Source organism: Coregonus clupeaformis, chromosome 9, assembly GCF_020615455.1.
Source record: "Coregonus clupeaformis isolate EN_2021a chromosome 9, ASM2061545v1, whole genome shotgun sequence".
Taxonomy (NCBI): domain Eukaryota; kingdom Metazoa; phylum Chordata; class Actinopteri; order Salmoniformes; family Salmonidae; genus Coregonus; species Coregonus clupeaformis.
Window position 1 is genome coordinate 2,177,995 of NC_059200.1, and position 14,162 is coordinate 2,192,156.

General features: G+C 45.6%; 1 protein-coding gene across 2 annotated transcripts in view; it reads left to right on the forward strand.

Moving 5' to 3' along the window:
- ints2 (integrator complex subunit 2) overlaps positions 1-11,246 on the forward strand; it is a 30,022-nt gene extending 18,776 nt beyond the window's left edge. For both annotated transcript variants that reach the window (XM_041885652.2, XM_045222450.1), the window contains exons 16-25: positions 317-421; positions 899-1,063; positions 3,835-4,036; positions 4,885-5,010; positions 7,869-8,076; positions 8,396-8,677; positions 9,231-9,338; positions 9,523-9,628; positions 9,972-10,148; positions 10,781-11,246. In XM_041885652.2, coding sequence (XP_041741586.1) covers positions 317-421; positions 899-1,063; positions 3,835-4,036; positions 4,885-5,010; positions 7,869-8,076; positions 8,396-8,677; positions 9,231-9,338; positions 9,523-9,628; positions 9,972-10,148; positions 10,781-10,962 — 1,661 coding nt within the window. In that variant the 3' untranslated portion in view covers positions 10,963-11,246. The remainder of the gene's footprint in view (positions 1-316; positions 422-898; positions 1,064-3,834; positions 4,037-4,884; positions 5,011-7,868; positions 8,077-8,395; positions 8,678-9,230; positions 9,339-9,522; positions 9,629-9,971; positions 10,149-10,780) is intronic.
- The last annotated feature ends 2,916 nt before the right edge of the window (positions 11,247-14,162 follow it).

Genomic DNA, 14,162 nt, shown 5'->3' on the forward strand with positions numbered 1-14,162 from the left:
CCAGCCAAGTACGATGTCCAAGGGAGGTGTTACCTACTGGACTTAAGGACTCAGCAGAGTCAGTATTTCTAGGATGATAAGGTCTTCCCACCCTTCGTTAGTCCTAATTTACGTCTGTGTTAGTTTATACATATGCTCCCATCTTAATTGTTGTGTTTATCTAAGTGCTGCTGCACCCTTCAAGCAGGAATGATGATGCGCATCAGCATTGTGTTAATGAAGCCATTTCAGTGAAGAACCACCCCACTCTGGAAGCACTCACACAGGGTGTTTTAAATAGACAGCAGGGCCAAATCAATCTCTCCTCTCACCTCAGCTCTGATGCAGAGGAAGCCCAAGTCGTACTCCGCCATACTCATGGACCAGATCCCCATCAAATACCTCATCACCCAGGCCCAGGGCCTGCAACAGGAGTTGGGGGGTAAGTACAACAAATGTACAGGGTATCTCTAAGTAGGGATTGTAGTGTCTTTGAATTTATATATTGTTTTAATTCTGTCATATTTAAAGCCTCATCAATGTAGATTATATGTATATGCAAAGTGCACCCAGATCATTTAGGGGGTCAAAAGTGTATAATTTGTGAATTAAAATGTAATGTATTATATTTTTACCAGATAATTGTTAATGTTATGAAAGCAGCTAGTCAGCCTACTGACTAACCTACTACACTTTGTCTTTTGGTGCTCCAGGAAGTTTAGGTAGGCACCCATTTGCCAGGTAGCCAGTGTTTAGTGTAGGCTACCATCAACCTAATGCAAGCCATTCTTATTCTTTTTGGAGAACAATATTCAACCAACTTATTTCAGTGTATTAGCCTTCTTTAGGGGCAGCGTTCTTTGCGTTTGCTCTTTTTAATGTCATATGTCTTTTGATTCCTCACCTTTCCTCCCCCCAGGCCTCCACTCAGCCTTGCTGCGTCTGCTGGCCACTAACTACCCCCACCTGTGTATGGTGGAGGACTGGGTGTGTGAGGAAGAGGTGACAGGAACCCTGCCTCTGCTCCGGAGGATGCTGCTCACCTCTAACACCTGCAGATACTCCCAGACACAACTCCACGACGGTGAGACTGGGGTGGGGAGGTTGAGGGAGTGGGGTGGGGAGGGGAATGGTGGAGTAGTGTCTGGGAGTAGTGGGACCTGGTGGTCCTCTGTAGCTCAGCTGGTAGAGCACGGCGCTTGTAACGCCAAGGTAGTGGGTTCGATCCCCGGGACCACCCATACACAAAAAAAATAATTTATGCACACATGACTGTAAGTCGCTTTGGATAAAAGCGTCTGCTAAAATGGCATATTAGTAGGAAGTGGGGAATGGGGTTTAGGATTAGGGTGGAAATAACTGTTTTGGGAATGGTGAGTTTACATCAGATTTTATGGGGCTAGTTGTTGAAGAAGCCCTATAAGAGGCCAATAAAGAGTCCTGTGGAGTGTTGGGCTTTGGGAGGTTAGTTCGGACTCAACAGAGAAGAGTAGTTATAGACTCCGTAATAGTGAGTGGGATGAACACAGGGTCATGTTATGAAAAGGAGATTTACAGTTTTTACTGTAATCCTGCAGTAAGGGCTTCAGTGTCAGATTATCATGCTGCTATTAGCCTCTAATAGAGAGATGGACCCCTGGTAGATCATCATGGGTGCATCCCAAATGGCACCCTATTCCCTATATATACACTACTTTTGTAGGGCATACGGTGCCATTTGAGATGCAAATATTTTCTCTGTCAGGGAATCAGACCTACTACTGCTGCATAGCTCCAAGGCACTGCTAACCTAATCTCATCTCATCTGATTAGGAGGGAAATCATCTATCTACACGCAAATTTAATCCAATATTCTCCCCACCCCCAAAAAATACATTTTCTTTGTAAAAGTCTTTAAATTAGAATCGTAACCTGGAGCTTGTTTCTTGGTTATGTAAGTAATTTCACTAGTGTGCCACAGAGACAAGTAGCAGTTTCTAGAAAGGAAGAGGAAGAGAGAAGGCCCAGAGGCGACCATCTCCTGGATTACAGTGGACACAAAGAGGGCTGCTACACTGCAGCAGAACAGAGGCTTGGTGGTGTTCAGTAGAGGCTGGGATGCAAGCAGTGCTTTTATGTCATGGTGATATTAACAGCCTCTGTTGTTGGGGAGGTTGACCTTTTAAGTGACTCAGCTGCAGAACAGAGCAGAAGAGAGAGGAGTTGAGACTAGAGAGAGGCATATACTCTCCCTCGCTCTCTTTCTCTCGCTCTTTTTCCTTTCTACCCTTGCCATCTGCTCCCTCCATCTATGTTGATTTGAAATAAGTGGAAGCCAGCCTCACGATTTACCTCTGCTATATCACCTTCAGGCTGTACCGAGTGGTGCAGTGGTCTAAGGCACTGCATCGCAGTGCTAGCTGTGCCACTAGAGATCCTGGTTCGAATCCAGGCTCTGTCATAGCCGGCCGCGACCGGGAGACCCATGGGGCGGCGCACAATTGGCCCAGCGTCGTCCAGGGTAGGGGAGGGAATGGCTGGCAGGGATGTAGCTCAGTTGGTAGAGCAGGCGTTTGCAACGCCAGGGTTGTGGGTTCGATTCCCACGGGGGGCCAGTATGAAAAATAACAAAATTATGTATGCACTCACTAACTGTAAGTCGCTCTGGATAAGAGCGTCTGCTAAATGACTAAAATGTTTAAAAAAATGTAAAATGTACTGTGGTTTCAGATCAGTGGAGTGGAAGGAAAGGAGACTAGATTGTATCAAGCCAATCTATAAACACTCTGGGACAGTTTCCCAAACCCAGAGTAAGTTTAGTCCTGGACTACAAATCTCCATTGAGAAGCTCCATTGAAAGTGCTTTTTAGTCAAGGACTAGGTTTGATCTGTGTCCGGGAAACCGACCCTAAATAAACTGTATTAAAGGGGCAGTCTGGGATTTGTACATTTTATTTTTGGTCTTCTAAATTAGTTATTAGAGGTTTCATTTCTCCAGCCGCACCCCTCAGCTGTAGGGCTGCATGATACGGGCAAAAAATGTAATCGCAATTATTATAAATTTTTTTCACTAACTTTTGCGATTTGACTTCCGATATTTTCAAAACACTTGGATGAACTGTTGAAATCATATATAATAATTATTCTAATTATATGGTTGGTACAATGTGCACTTGGAATACAGTGTTTGGCATGACAACGAATGAAAAAGACAGGTAGGAGTTGTGACGGGGCAGAAACCAAAAAATTGGTCAGTCTTTCCCAGGGGACCCTAGTTAGATTTGAATAGCTGTTACATTCAGACAAAGATTTTAGAATATGCTTCGCTAATCCTCTCTGATTCAGAACATGCTGTAGCACAAACATGCTGATCTACACCACCACTATATTAGAGCTACAGTTTGTTAGCCAAATTTGCCCTATCTGTCAGTGCATTTAGCTAGCTAGTTAGTGTTAGCAATTAGCATTAGCAGCTAACGCAAGAAAAAATTGGGCACATGCAGTTTGCTAAGACTAACTAGCATTTTGCAGATGGCAAGATACACAAACTAATAGTATAATAAATAAAACATTGTTGTATTTTTTAAGAAGCAAAGTAAGCAGCATCATTCTTGTTTTGGAGTCTGTTGAGTGAGTGACAGGGGGCGGGACTGTGGGAAAGCAAAAATATGGATCTCTTGCGATATGGATATTGCACATGTCAATATCGCAATTATAATCTAAATTCGATCAATCGTTCAGCCATACTCAGCAGTTTACAAAAAACAAGTGGCTGGGTGTCTACTTTTTTTAGTTTTTTCGAATCCAGGATTGCCCCTCTGACTCCACTCTCCCACTAAAAGCTTTTTCTTCTCCTCCCTTCTGTCTGTTTCCCAGCCTTCCAGAAGGTTCCCTCCAGTGGTCCCAGACTTATGAGGATGCTGGACCACCTGACCCTGCTGTCAGCTGGAGACCTGATCCCCTACTCCGAGGCTCTGACGAGTAGCATGGGTCTGCTACTGGGCCCCAGCGTCCCCCGACGCATCCCCCAGACCCTCAACAAGCTCTGGATGGTCCTCAACACTGTCATGCCCCGCAGGTGAGCAATATTATAGAGAGGAAGTGCTTGTTTACTGGATGGTGCGACCAGGGATGGGGTTCATGTTCAGTTCATTACAATTCAATTTCTGTGTCTTCACTGGTGGTGATAAGGGGGTGGACCCCCAGTGTTCCCAGGGGCACAGAGCTACAGCCGGCAGGAGCAGGCAGGCGGACCAATCAATCCCCGCACGCATGGATAGCTGCTCTGTGCTCTGTAATGAGGACAGGACTTGACAGCTCAGGGCAGGATAAAGGGAGGGGACTCTCCAGGGTTTGGGGCATAATGGATTGTTGTTTTCCTCACCCCCTCTTCAACCGTCTGTGGTGGTATTGAATGGTGCTGTGCAGCGGGAGGCCTGTGGGGAGGAAGGAGTGATGAAGCTGGAAGGGAGCGCTGGTGTTGGAGTGTCGGTCTCTCACAGGAACCATTGATTAATGTCATACACTCTGCAGGAGGCAACACAGACAAGACTGTGGGTGAAGAGAACTGGTGGTAGCTGCTTCTCTGTCTGAAAGGACAGCTTGTCCTGGATTGAATGCGCCATTAGCGTTTTCAATGGAAAACTGAAAGGTTTTATCAATTGAATAGATTTGATTATCACAAAATAGATCTACTGCAACAGGCAACTGTATAGCTAGTAATAAAAACATAATCCCTAAAAAGAAACCTTGTGACTAGGTCGTGTTCAGAAGGCCACAGTGTAGCAAAACGTTCCGCAACAGAAAAGGAAAATGTGTGTTCTTATTGGACAAGTTCAGGTAGTACATCACTGTTGCACTATGTCTAAAAACGTTTTCTCCCCACTGAGCATGGCCCTGCTCTCTTTCCTCCATGTGTTACTTCAGGCTGTGGGTGATGACGGTGAATGCGCTGCAGCCCTCAGTAAAGATGCTGAGGCAGCCGAGGTATATTCAGAATGACCTGATGGTGGACCCCCTCATCGTGCTGCGCTGTGACCAGAGGGTCTACAGGTAGGCTACAGCACATGGTTATCTTTACTGTTGCACCTTTTGCTTTGCTTACGGTCTGAAACAAGTTTCAAGGGTCAGGAAAACAGATTGCCAACTGTCTGTAGCTGGAATGTGCAGAGTACACCAGTGTGCAGAGACACACAGGTTTACTGTGTAAGACACCTGTAAGGGTAGGTAACAACACATCTGCCACGCTGATCCTCAACACGTGGGCCCCTCAGGGGTGCGTGCTCAGTCCCCTCCTGTACTCCCTGTTCATCCATGACTGCATGGCCAGGCACGTCTCCAACACCATCATTAAGTTTGCCGACAACACAACAGTGGTAGGCCTGATCATCGACAACGATGAGACAACCTATAGGGAGGAGGTCAGAGACCTGGCCGTGTGGTGCCAGGATAACAACCTCACCCTCAACGTGATCAAGACAAAGGAGATGATTGTGGAATACAGGGGGAAAAAAGATGACCGAGCACGCCCCCATTCTCATCGACGGGGCTGTAGTGGAGCAGGTTGAAAGCTTCAAGTTCCTTGGTGTCCACATCACCAACAAACTATCATGGTCCAAACACACCAAGACAGTCATGAAGAAAGCACGACAAAGCCTATTCCCTCCTCAAGAGACTGAAAAAATTTGCCATGGGTCCTCAGATCCTCAAAATGTTGTACAGCTGCACCATCGATAGCATCCTGAATGGATGCATCACTGCCTGGTATGGCAACTGCTCGGTCTCCGACCGCAAGGCAATACAGAGGGTAGTGCGTACGGCCCAGTACGTCACTTGGGCCAAGCTTCCTGCCATCCAGGACCTCTATACCAGATGGTGTCAGAGGAAGGCCCTAAAAATTGTCTATTTGCATTGTGCCCCCCCCCACCCCCTATTTTACGCTGCTGGTACTCTGTTTATTATCTATGCATAGTCACTTTAACTCTACATTGACTCTGTACCGGTACACCCTGTATTTAGCCTCGCTACTGTTATTTTACTGCTGCTCTTTAATTATTGTTTTTCATTTTTTTCTTATCTTTTTTTTACTAAACACTTACAGTACCAGTCAAAAGTTTGGACACACCTACTCTTTCCAGGGTTTTTCTTTATTTTTACTATTTTCTACATTGTAGAATAATAGTGAAGACATCAAAACTATGAAATAACACATATGGAATCATGTAGTAACCAAAAAAGTGTTAAACAAATCAAAATGTATTTTATATTTGAGATTCTTCAAATAGCCACCCTTTGCCTTGATGACAGCTTTGCACACTCTTGGCATTCTCTCAACCAGCTTCACCTGGAATGCTTTTCCAACAGTTTTGAAGGAGTTCCCACATATGCTGAGCACTTGTTGGCTGCTTTTCCTTCACTCTGCGGTCCGACTCATCCCAAACCATCTCAATTGGGTTGAGGTCGAGGGATTGTTGAGGCGAGGTCATCGGATGCTGCACTCCATCACTCTCCTTCGTGGTAAAATAGCCCTTACACCGCCTGGAGGTGTGTTGGGTCATTGTCCAGTTGAAAAACAAATGAAAGTCCCACTCAGCCCAAACCAGATGGGATGGCGTATCACTGCAGAATGCTGTGGTAGCCATGCTGGTTAAGTGTGCCTTGAATTCTAAATACATCACACAGTGTGACCAGCAAAGCACCCCCACACCATAACACCACCTCCTCCATGCTTTACGGTGGGAACTACACATGCAGAGATCATCCGTTCACCCACACCGCGTCTCACAAAGACACGGCGGTTGGAACCAAAGATCTCCAATTTGGACTCCAGACCAAAGGACACATTTCCACCGGTCTAATGTCCGTTGCTCGTGTTTCTTGGCCCAAGCAAGTCTCTTCTTTTTATTGGTGTCCTTTTAGTAGTGGTTTCTTTGCAGCAATTCAACCATGGAGGCCTGATTCACACAGTCTCCTCTGAACAGTTAATGTTGAGATGTGTCTGTTACTTCAACTCTGTGAATCCATTTATTTGGGCTGCAATTTCTGAGGCTGGTAACGCTAATGAACTTGTCCTCTGCAGCAGAGGTAACTCTGGGTCTTCCTTTCCTGTGGCGGTCCTCATGAGAGCCAGTTTCATCATAGCGCTTGATGGTTTTTGCGACTGCACTTGAAGAAACGTTCAAAGTTCTTGAAATGCTCCGTATTGACTGACCTTGTTGTTTCTCTTTGCTTATTTGAGCTGTTCTTGCCATAATATGGACTTGGTCTTTTACCAAGTAGGGCTATCTTCTGTATACCCCCCCTACCTTGTCACAACACAACTGATTGGCTCAAATGCATTAAGAAGGAAAGAAATTCCACAAATTAACTTTTAAGAAGGCACACCTGTTAAATGAAATGCATTCCAGGTGACTACCTCATGAAGCTAGTTGAGAGAATGCCAAGAGTGTGCAAAGCTGTCATCAAGGCAAAGGGTGGCTATTTGAAGAATCTCAAATATAAAGTATATTTTGATTTGTTTAACACTTTTTGGGTTACTACATCATTCCATGTGTTATTTCATAGTTTTGAAGTCTTCACTATTATTCTACAATGTAAAAATAAATGAGTAGGTGTGTCCAAACTTTTAACTGGTGGTGTATTTTTCTTAAAACTGCATTGTTGGTTAAGGTCTTGTAAGTAAGCATTTCACTGTCTACATCTGTTGTATTCGCCGCATGTGACAAATAAAATGTGATTTGATAAGACATTTTGATCAAATATGGGCTGGAGAAGTGCTCAAGATATTTTAATCCCAATATATTATTTTGCAGTTGTACACTTGGAATTTGTCAAACGTATTTCCTGTTTAAACACAATGAAGCCTACGTCATTATGTGAGTAAATAACATATCTTTGTGTCCCCTCCTCAGGTGTCCCCCTCTGATGGACATTGTCCTCCACATGCTGAATGGCTACCTGCTGGCCTCCAAGGCCTACCTCAACTCCCACCTGAAGGAGACAGCGGACTTTGACCGGCAGAGCCAGACCATCTCTAACCTGGGCCTGGGACAGGCTGGACAGCCAGACACCCCAGAGGTCACCAGAGAGGAGCTGAAGAACGCACTGCTGGCCGCTCAGGTAACTCAGAGGGAGAGACACCCACTCATAAATACAACAATGGATTCCCATTCAAAATCCTATTTTCCCTAACTCTAAACCTAACCCTAATTATAATCCTTACCCTAAAAATAGCCTTTTTACAAGTGAGGACCGGCAAAATGTTCTCACTTCTCTGAATTTTAGTTGGTTTACTATTCTTGTGAGGACTTCTGGTACTCACAAGTATAGTAAAACGTGTACACACACACACAGAGTGGATAGTATGTCAGCCATTTCAGTTGTAGGTAGAATAGAATCCCACATGACGTGTCTGTCTTGTGCTTCTCTCTGCCTCCAGGACAGTGCTGCAGTCCAGATCCTGCTGGAGGTGTGTCTGCCCACCTCCGAGGTGCAGACGGGGCCCCTAGGGGCTGTGGGCGACGCTGAGAGCCTGCTCCAGAGCATGAGGGCCGCGCCCGGGTCCATCAAACAGGAAGAGGGGTCCAGGAGAGCGGAGGGGCAAGGCGAGCCGGAAGGGGGGTTACTCAGTGACCTGAGGGAGGTGCAGTGTCTCATCTGCTGTCTGCTGCATCAGATGTTCATCGCTGACCCCAACATCGCCAAACTGGTGCACTTCCAGGTAAACACTGTTCTACTACGTAGAAGAGATGTTCTTGCCAAATTCCAAACGGACCCCTAGCCCCTTTGTTGATAAGGCTCCAAGGTCTGAAAGTGGCATGTAGATATAATCACGTCATGGCAGCATTTAGTCATAACAAACAACATAACAAAATGGCGTCTACAGGCTGAGATTATGAATGTGTCCTCCCCGTCTACTATAACGTCATAAGTGTGCCACAGAAGTGCTGTTGTCAGTGATCAGTGCATGAGTCGTGAGAGGGGAATGAATGTCCTGCAGCCTGAATGACTGCAGAAGTCCCAGTAGTAGGAAGCTGCCATATGTTTCACTTCATCAACACAATCCTGCCTCTCTGTGGCAGTAATCCTGCCTACTTGGATCCATGCTGTGCACACAAGCTGCTGCTGCGGCTAGCTACCCTGTGTGTTTACATCACAAGACAGAAGCTCAGTCAAAGCTACTACTTACCCTGTGTGTTTCACTCCTCTTTTTACTTTCATTCCATTCTGTCTCCTTTCTTCTCTCATTTTCTCTCACTTTCTCTCTATCTCAGGGTTACCCCCAAGCTCTGCTTCCACTGACTGTGGCTGGCATCCCCTCCATCCATATCTGCCTGGACTTCATCCCAGAGCTGCTGGCCCAGCCCCAGCTGGAGAAACAGGTGAGCCCCCCTCCGTCCTCGTCTGGCATCCAAGCCCACAAACCTGAGCTACATTAGCCCTCTGCCTTTGTCAGTGTTTTACACCAATTCGTTTCCAGGCCTGTTTAAGCAACATTTCTAATCAAACCTGTCTCTCTGGACGGAAAGTACTGGCATTAACTATGGTTCTCGTCTCCCTCTACAGATCTTTGCCATCCAGCTGCTGTCCCACCTGTGTACCCAGTACGCCCTGCCCAAGTCCCTCAGCGTGGCCCGCCTGGCCGTCAGCGTCATGGCCACGCTGCTCACAGGTCAGTTTTCTCTCGCTTTATCCATCCATACCTCTCCCTCTGTCCATCCCTCTCTACCTCCCCCATCTCTCTACCCTGTCATTGGTGGCCCTCTTTTTCCTCCCTTTACTACATCATGTCCTACTGGCGGTGTCTCCTTCGCTCTGTACTCTGGGAGGGAGTACAACTTCGATTTAACTTCGATATGTTAGTGCCATCTCCTGGTGGGTCTCTGTTAGTGCAGCATGTCATCACTCATAACAGCCTTTTCCCCCTGTTAGGTCTAGGTACAGCTTGTACTAGCCTCCTTGCTGTTCATGGTGTACATGATGTTCATATGTTTCTCTCTCCCCCTCCCCCTCAGTGCTGACCCGTGCCAAGCGTTTCTCCTTCTTCATGCCTACCCTGCCGTGCCTGGTGGCGTTCTGCCAGGCCTTCCCTCCGCTCTACGAGGACGTGGCGACCCTGCTGGTGCAGGTGGGACAGGTCTGTGCCTCCGACGTGTCCACCAAGACCAGGGACATCGACCCGCTCATCACCAGTAAGTCTGTGTGTGTTGAAAGGGAAGGGGAACACTGCCGCAACTCGCTCTCTAACCAAGGTGCATGAATTGAGGAGGAAACTGAAGTGAATAGGAAAGTCTTGGAGGGCAGTGGAAGTTGATAAAAATGATTTATTGATAAAACCAATGCGGCCTGGCCCTTGGCCATCAGCCTTTTTTAAAATCAGGGTTAGTGTGATGAAATAAGTGTTTTTGTGTGCCTTGGAATATACTAGAGAACTCATTCTAGTTGCAATGTTCCACTCAAGTTGCCATGTTTCCATAGCATGTCTTCTTTCAGTAGTGTTGGAACTAATTATAGGAAAAGACCATGACCTGAATTGATAGTTTGGAACACTTGTATAGATTTACTCATTAGTGTAACTGCATTGGAGATGTGGTCAATTCCACCTCAATTTCAGTCCATTCAGGAATTGAATTGCGCACTTCTAATGAGACACCTTACTGTATGTCCTATTCAACTGCCAGGAATTGAATCGAAGTTGACCCAAACACTGAACAAGATATGAGCATTTATAAAGGTGTATCAATAGCAGTATAGTCTAACCATCCCTCCTCTCTCTCCTGTACCCCTTTCTCCTTCCCCCTTTCTCCTTCCCTCCCTCCCTCAGGGCTGCAGTATCTGAAGGAGAAGCCCCAGGAGGTGTTGATACCAGGAAGGGACCAGTCCAAGCTGAGCCTTCCCCAGAGGGCAGCAGAGGAACTGGGTGGCGCCGACCCGGATGTCCAGCTCTGCTACCGGATAGAAGCCACCTTCATGGACATCATCAGCACCAGCCACCACGGATTATAGACAGAGACAGAGACGTGCAGGTGGTGGGAGCACTGGGTGCAGGGTTGTACGTTTAGATATGAGTGTTATTTTCAATGTGTATGTTGTAGTGTGTATGCGATGTCAGTGTTTTGTAGGTAATGAAAGATACAATATGCTATAGGTCTGTTTTCTTGACCATATTTTTCTAAGATGACTTATCTTTCTCAGCAAAAAAAAGGTTTTTTGAAATGATCAGGGAACCTTGAATTATGTAGTGTTTTTGTATTGTACATCTTGTTTGTATTAAAAAACTTAAACTGAGACTCATCGATATGACGTTGCCACAAGCAGCAGGATCAACCACAGATAATGAGCGCGACGCAAAGCTATGCACTCACACAGTATCTGCACACAGCTCCACTCTGCTGCAACGTTGGCTGCTGTTAAAAACGCCAAAATGTGAATGCTACCATACGAGAGGTTACTGCTTGGCTAATGGAAAACGTTGACAACTAACCTGGTATTGGCGATACTCTCTTCGTTCTCGATTCTGGAGAACAGTTATCTTATAAATGTCAATATCCAGTTACAGATGGTTCTACAAACACTAAAGAACATATTTTGTATTCAGTGAGACATTTTTATTACATTTAAATTTTTTTATTTCACCTTTATTTAACCAGGTAAGCCAGTTGAGAACAAGTTCTCATTTACAACTGCGACCTGGCCAAGATAAAGCAAAGCAGTGATGCCTGGTGTTGATCTTTGTTTTGGTCGCGTTGTGTGATGCGCTGTCATCTACTTCATCGCGTAGAAACGACGACTTCTGGCAAAGATGCTGGGAAATGTTCATGTGCGGCAGCTATAATGGCGAGGAACCTCCTTGCGCAGTACAAAACATGAATTTACTATCTTTCTGCGTGTTCTCTGGTGTTTGTACACTGAACAAAAATATAAACGCAACATGCAACAATTTCAAAGATTTTACTGAGTTCATATAAGGAAATCTGTCAATGGAAATAAATTCATTAGGCCCTAATCTATGGATTTCACATGACTGGGAATACAGATATGCATCTGTTGGTCACAAAATACCTTAAAAAAATTAACAAATAGGGGCGTGGGTCAGAAAACCAGTCAGTATCTGGTGTGACCACCATCTGCCTCATGCAGCGCGACACAGCTTCGCTTAGAGTTGATCAGGCTGTTGATTGTGGCCTGTGGAATGTTGTCCCACTTCAATGGCTGTGTGAAGTTGCTGGATATTGGGTGGAACTGGAACACGCTGTCATACACGTCGATCCAGAGCATCCCAAACGTGCTCAATGGGTGACATGTCTGGTGAGAATGCAGGCCATGGAAGAACTGGGACATTTTCAGCTTCCAGGAATTGTGTACAGATCCTTGCGACATTGAGCCGTGCATTATCATGCTGAAACATGAGGTGATGGCGGCGGATGAATGGCACGACAATGGGCCTCAAGATCTCGTCACGGTATCTCTGTGCATTCAAATTGCCATCGATGAAATGCAATTGTGTTCGTTGTCCGTAGCTTATGCCTGCCCGTACCATAACCCCACCGTCACCGTGGGGCACTCTGTTTACAACGTTGACATCAGCAAACCACTCGCCCACACGATGCCAGTGGCCATCGATGGTGAGCATTTGCCCACTGAAGTCGGTTACGACGCCAAACTGCAGTCAGGTCAAGACCCTGGTGAGGACGACAAGCAAGCAGATGAGCATCCCTGAGATGGTTTCGGACAGTTTGTGCAGAAATTCTTCAGTTGTGCAAACCCAGCTGTCCGGTTGGCTGGTCTTAGATGATCTTGCAGGTGAAGATGCCGGAAGTGGAGGTCCTGGGCTGGCGTGGTTACATGTGGTCTGTGGTTGTGAGGCCGGTTGGATGTACTGCCAAATTCTCTAAAACGATGTTGTATGCTTATGGTTGAGAAATGAACATTCAATTCTCTGGCAACAGTTCTGGTGGACATTCCTGTGGACAGCATGCAAATTGTTCGCTCTCTCAACTCTGTGACATTGTGTTATGTGACAAAACTGCACATTTTAGTGGCCTTTTATTGTCCACAGCACAAGGTGCACCTGTGTAATGATCATGCTGTTTAATCAGGTTCTTGATATACCACACCTGTCAGGTGGATGAATTATCTTGGCAAAGGACAAAATGCTCACGAACAAGGATGTAAACAAATTTCCGCAATAAATCTGAGCAAAATAAGCTTTTTGTGCAATGGAAAATGTCTGTGATCTTTTATTTCAGCTCATGAAACATGGGACCAACACTTTACATGTTGTGTTTATATTTTGGTTCAGTGTAGAAGCACCTGGACACTGACATTTATAAAATAACTGTTTTTACCTCAGATTTCATGTGTTCTTTATCTGGTTACAATTGACTGTTGCTTATTTTGCTTATATTTTGCCTATTGTATAGTTCAAATAAAATGTTATTTGTCACATACACGTGTTTAGCAGATGTTATTGCGGGTGTAGCGAAATGCTTGTGCTTCTAGCTCCGACAGTGCAGTAATATCTAACAAGTAATATCTAACAATTTCACAACATATACCCAATACACACAGATCTAAGTAAGGAATGGAATTAAGAATATATATGCAAATATATGGACAAGCAATGACAGAGCGGCATGGACTAAGATACAGTAGAATATTATAGAATACAGTATATACATATGAGCTGAGTAATGCAAGATATGTAAACATTATTAAAGTGACTAGTGTTCCATTTGTTAAAGTGGCCAGGCTATTTAACAGTCTGATGGCCTTGAGATAGAAGCTGTTTTTCATTCTCTCTGTCCCAGCTTTGATGCACCTGTACTGACCTCGCCTTCTGGATGATAATGGGGTGAACAGGCAGTGGCTCGGGTGGTTGATGTCCTTGATGATCTTTTTGTCCTTCCTGTGACATCGGGTGCTGTAGGTGTCCTGGAGGGCGGGTAGTTTGCCCCCGGTAATGCGTTGTGCAGACCACACCACCCTCTGGAGAGCCCTGCAGTTGCGGGCGGTGCAGTTGCCGTACCAGGCAGTGATACAACCCGACAGGATGCTCTCAATTGTGCATCTGTAAAAGGTTAAGGGTTTTAGGTGCCAAGCCAAATTTCTTCAGCCTCCTGAGGTTGAAGAGGCTCTGTTGCGCCTTCTTCACCACACTGTCTGCGTGGGTGGACCATTTCAGTTTGTGCTTCTATGGTATTCCA